The 6,000-nt window shown below is 33.3% G+C and overlaps 1 protein-coding gene across 1 annotated transcript in view; it reads right to left on the reverse strand.

The window, feature by feature from the left end:
- Positions 1 to 5,430, reverse strand: part of LOC111639890 (ubiquitin-conjugating enzyme E2 A) — a 69,537-nt gene extending 64,107 nt beyond the window's left edge. Inside the window, exon 1 of the mRNA XM_023385840.1 lies at positions 5,095 to 5,430. Coding sequence (XP_023241608.1) covers positions 5,095 to 5,219 — 125 coding nt within the window. The 5' untranslated portion in view covers positions 5,220 to 5,430. The remainder of the gene's footprint in view (positions 1 to 5,094) is intronic.
- Between the last annotated feature and the right edge of the window lie 570 nt (positions 5,431 to 6,000).

Here is a 6,000-nt window from a genome sequence, read left to right on the forward strand (position 1 = left end):
GGCCTAAAACTTAAATGAATACTATAAAAATTGAAAAAAATGGCCTTAAAAATACGTAGACAAAACCAAAGAATAACAATATATAAACGTTTTAAAAACGTATTAAAATTAAGGGTACATGAATGTAATTTTATTTACCAAATACGTTTATTTGACCGGTCACAACTTACGTGTACACAAGGAGAAAATCAGAACATAATGCCGGGCGATGTAAAGATTGCCATGCTAAATAATGGACATTTTCATACTCTTGTACGGATACTGTTAATTATGTTTAAATATTGGTTGTTACTCATAAATACATAATACGTTAAGGAATTATTTAGGCTGTTTTGATGTACAAAAGTTTTAATCTTTTATCCAATAATATTATCAGCTGGATATATCGAGACCTGTTTTTTACCATCCGATGGTACCTATTGTTGAGCTAGTCAAATCCGCGATAGTAAAAAGGTTCTCTTAGTGCCCAAGGGGCGAAAAGAGTTAAAAATGGGAAAACCGGAACACTTATAACCGAGATTAATCGTCTTTAGAATGCTTGTTAAATCCATTTATCAAGAAAAGTAAACAAACTCGGTAAAATAATGCGAAAGGAACAAGTTGGGCAAAAGCACGCAAGTAGATTGAGTCGAGAGAAAGAGATGCGTTGTGCGTTTTTGTATATTACTCAGCAGTCTTTACATTCAACGTGGCATTTCTCACGTTTATGTTACTCAAATATATGGTCATCCGGTAAAAAAATCATATATTATAAATGGATTTAACTTTAGAACAAGTCAAATATCCGCTGCGGTTAAAGTGTATCGTTCTGAGAGATCCGGGATCAAATATGGACGAGCATTTACCTAAAAATTTTTTGTGGGCCAGATTTATAGGGCCCGTCCCTTATCATTTGGCCTCCCCATTGGGGCCTGGCCGAATTCGGATAAATAGAGGACAAATGGCCCTCTTTGTGCCCACAGGACGAAAAGAGCCAAAAATAAAAAGTTGAATGTTGAATAGAAATTAATTAATTCTTTCCGCCCTGTGGGAACTGACGATGATTTTTTCAAGCCCATTATGGATTCGGTCAGGCCCAAAATGTGGCGATCGGGTGATGACAATATTCGGACGGACTATCTTTGAAAAATTCTGAGTTTTGACCCATGTTAATTTAATCCCGGTCCCCCAGGTGGTAAGCTACTACCTTAATTGCTCGGCCATTATACCGTTAATTCGAAAATTAAAAAAAATTAAAGGAGTAATCCATAACTGTGATAACTGTCTTTGTGCTGCATTCAGCACATTGCTGGCAATTTCTATCCATTTCGAATAGGCCATGGGATCGATCAACAAGGATGAAGGATAAAAGAGATTCCTTGTGTCGAACTAACGATGGAAAATTATTAGAATTCAAATGGAAGTTACATTCAGTTTTTCCAAGTTGAATTCTTTTTGAGTGGTAGTCCGGCCTAAGAACAGAATATGAGTGAAGAGTTTGGTTTATTTGAATTACGGCAACGCAGATGCGCTCTTCTGAGAGGGATACCTCCTAAAGATCTTTTATGGGTAATTGGCCGCTATTTAGTTGTCACTAACGTGAAGAAAACCCGGAAAACTTCACGAAAACGCTGCATCCGACTGATGATTATTCCTAAAATACATGATATTCACATCCATCCAGAAGTAGAATCAAATTTAATATCCATTATTTGGTAGTATGAATCCATCATTCCTCATCCGTCATAGATGCTAGCTAACCCCATTGCGGGTCAGCCCTTAATGGAGTATTCCTGCATTACCAGCATTACCTGCAACCAATTAACTAGCAGTGTTCATTGTTTTTATCAAGTAAGATTTGCAAATTTCTTTAGAATGTATCATGTAATTACACCTTATTTTTCATTTAAATCTACCCTATTTATATTCTGAATATGAGCAAATGCAGTCCACTTATTAATCATTCTATTTATCAATTATTTCCGTTCTTTCTCGTTGAGATCAGATCTCTTTTGTTTTCTTGTCCTCTTATCTGTATTGTTGAGCTGAAGTTTTGAAATTGCACAACAACAGATGTCCATTGTGTTTCTGTCCTTCCTGAATCTCGAGAACGGTGTTATATAGATGAAAACTGAGACCAGATATGGAAAGTTAAGGGCTGAAACCCCGATTAACTGTATAGGAATTCCGATCTGAACAGGAAATCATGAACAGGGCAGTTCGGAAAAAGGTGTTAGTTGGCATTGTGAGGCGTTCTTCCTAACTTATAATATTTTCCATCAAAGAGAACGTTTGCAAAGATAAATTTTTTATAAATTGATTTATTCGGTAGAGGGGTTTAAACCGAAAACATGTGAAGTGTTTTGAGGCATTCAGTTGTAACACCAATCTGTTTACATGTATTGAGTATTCTGTTGTAGCAAACACTTCAAACCCTTCTCAGTAGGGTTTGAAGTGTTTACATTTAATAGCGTGTACACGGGAATAAGGTCACGACTCATCGTAATAGGAGACAAAAGAATTTCGAGTGTATAGACTACTTATGTTTACACACTAAAATAATTTATGTAGAGTGATCAAACAAGGGCAAAGTTTTGCTTATGTAATACTTTAAAACACCCCATATCATTACACGATACCTATTTATGGATTTTATTATAATAATAATACATTAAAGATGACAGTTTTGGCAAGCTAACAGTTATATAATTTATGTATTTTGGAATAGTCAAAGGTCAATTATAAGTAATTTAATTGTCAAATACTACTATGAGAAATGATGTATGTGTCTGAGAAATTGCACTATTTATTTACATAATTATATATTAATGATTGTTTATGCAAATATATTTGCATAAATCACATTAATTCATAATTTATTAAAGATTCTGTTTAGTTTAATTTAAATAATGAGCCATTTTTAATTGCATTTTTATCCTGGACAATGCATCTTTCTATAGAATTAAAGCTGAATTTAGAAGTGCTGTGACTTTAAACCAAACAAAAATAACTTTGGCTTATGTAATTTCAGGATTTATTTCTACTAAGTGTGATAAAATCGTTTCAAGTGACTTATTTTTCAATGTTATTTCCAAAATTAGTAACTAGAAAACTACTTTTAAATATTATTTATCAATTTTTGAACTTTTAAGGCATAAATATATTGTTTAGAAGGAGTTTTTATCATAAATATATATATATATATTAATGTATTAAGTGCATACAGTAAAACCTGTACGGAAACCTGACAAAATATTCGGTGCGACTCCGGTTTACACAGGTTTTACTGTATTAAAATAATCTGGCAAATTGGCAAACCTCTTCAAAATAATAAATAATAAAAAAATATATTCTTAAATTGCTATTAAATTGCATATAAATTATATTCTAGTTTAATATATTAAATTAAAATTAAAATATTAAGTTACTGGCATTAAACTTGGGTCAATGTCAAGGTCTGGAGAATGGAATTATACAAAAGAAAAGAAAAAAAAAATTGCGACCTACATACATTTTTAATATAATTAAGCCAATAAATTTGGTTTTTTTTTAGTTGAAAAAAATAAATAATTTATTAAAAAATATATAAAACTTATCATTAGAATAATTATATCTACAATAACATAATGTACAGTAAAACCTGTCTTAAACGGAAATCTTACAAACGAGAGAAAAATACACATTCATTAACGTGCGATTCCGGTTCACACAGGTTTTACTGTATATTAATTAATTACAATTAAACAATTATCGATAAAATTTTATATTTCAACTCGTTAATTTTGAATGATTTTCCTTAAAATATTAACTTATTTATTAAATTAAAATTAAAATTCCAACAAATTTGTGGCACGTTATAGCTTCTTGGGACCCGAAAAAATTTGAATTAAGGGCCCTACGTACAGTATTAAATTCAGACAGGTAATTTTTGAGGGAAACATCCAGTTTCTTTATTGGTTTAACGCGATCTCTGGAGGGCCCCAAATTTATATTTCGATATTCTTACTACAGTAATGAGTTTATAAAAAATTGGTTTGGGGATCCAAGACAATTGCCCTTTTTGAACGTAGGGTAAAGCTCCAATGGAAATTTTCGATTAATTTAGGTTGTTTTTATCTCCTTCCCTGTAACGGAATTATTGACATCACGTAGATTTATTATGGAAAGGTTTGTATGTCAAGGAAAAAATATAAAGAACACGCCCTTAATCGAGAGTTGTTATCCGTGTCACTGTTCGTTTTACCCCCTTTTTTTCATTTATTATTCTGAATAACGTTTCCGTGGATTCGTGACTGTCTTTGTTTATCTTTATGCTATCGTTTTTCTTGCAGAATGCATGGGAGCTTATGCAGTTTCATTTCGTGTTCCTTTAAGGCCCTAGACGCAATTTTATTACAAGGGCCTTTGTAGAAACGCGTTTTTAAAATTAAAAAGATCATAAAATCTTTAAATAACAACTATTTTATTTACAATACATAACTTTTTAAACGTTTACTGAATTTTAGAAGCATATCATCTTTTCGTTGTGTAATTTTTGAGGCCCCCTGAGACGACGAGGCCCTAGTGGACCTACTGAGTAATCTGCCATCGAAGTAACAAGGATGAGAACAGTAACCCTCGCTTGTTTTCTTGTTAATGTAGAAAAGTAACGTTATATATATATTAGANGAAATTTTTGATCTGAAACTAATTTATAACCTGAAAAATTAATTTTTAGGTTATAAATAATAAAAGTTAATAAGGTTATAGAAAATAATTCTTCCAAACATTCACAAGACATTGTTCTCAATACTCAGAGGTCTCACAAATGAACGACACGACAGCACACACGTTAAGGTCGGCCTGCGCAGTCTGACACTGTGCAGGAAAATCAAATGGTTTTTCGAATCTACTCCGGTGGTCGGTACAGTTCGCCAAAACTGTTAAATTTTCCCCCCACACTATCAGGAATTACTCAAGGTCAGGCATGCACGGTTAATCCTCAAAGGATTTACTTAACGTGTATCGGCCCCTTAGCTAGACACAAATCTCACTATTGGTGGTTTATTTGGATATTCTTCCGTAAACTCGAGTGTAAGTTTAAAAGTTTCATCCTCAAAAGGGATATCATGAGACCCAAATATAACAGCATTCCATATCATAATATTATTATCTGTAGGAGCACCACTAACACCAGCAGGAGGATCTTCTTGCAATCTTTTAAAATCTCTCATTAATCTCCTTCTGGCTGGTGTGGACATATCAATGCAAAGTTCTTTTTAAAGGATCACAAAGAAAACAGGATCAACTAATTCCCTTTCTTAGCATAAGATGTTCTTCTCGAGAGAATTCTTTCTCTTCCAAACACCAAGTTGATTTCTACTTGTGACGTCTATCCGGGTTCTTCTATGCTGACGTCACGGAAATAATGTCATTAGGTGGCGCTTTGGGCGACTTGTTGATTTTCCTTGTCGTTTTTCTGTTGTTAAAATTTATTATTATTATTGTTATAATTTTTATTATTACAAATTATAAGTTATTTTAAATAATACGTATTAATATTAATTCGAAACGTTATTGTATGTTTATTATAAATTCCAATCTAGTGTGTTGTGATGGTCGATAATATTGCGTAATAATATTTTTTGTGGTTAGTTTTAATAAAATACTTTGATTAAATCGATTGTATTTAAAGAAATTGTCAAATTTCAGCATTTAAAAATATTATTCTTAATCTGAATAAATTTTACGTATACCGGTAACGTTATTTTATATCTTTCGATTACCATCCCATCTCCTATAACGCGACGGCCGGATGGCCGAGCGGTCAAGATGGCAGCCTACCTCTAATGGGGTACCCGGGTTCGAAACTGAACGGGTCGATAAATCTCCAGGAAATTTTCGGGGTGGTTCGCCCGGATATGTCGGGTCCCGTCCCTCAACACCCAGCCGTCCCATTGTGGGCCTAGCCGAACCCATAATATGCTTGTTAAATGAGGCCCTCTTAGTGTCCACAGGGCGGAAAGAGGGGACAAAATCTCC

The sequence above is a fragment of the Centruroides sculpturatus genome, unplaced genomic scaffold, assembly GCF_000671375.1.
Source record: "Centruroides sculpturatus isolate CEXI.00-Female unplaced genomic scaffold, Cexi_2.0 scaffold1332, whole genome shotgun sequence".
NCBI lineage: Eukaryota > Metazoa > Arthropoda > Arachnida > Scorpiones > Buthidae > Centruroides > Centruroides sculpturatus.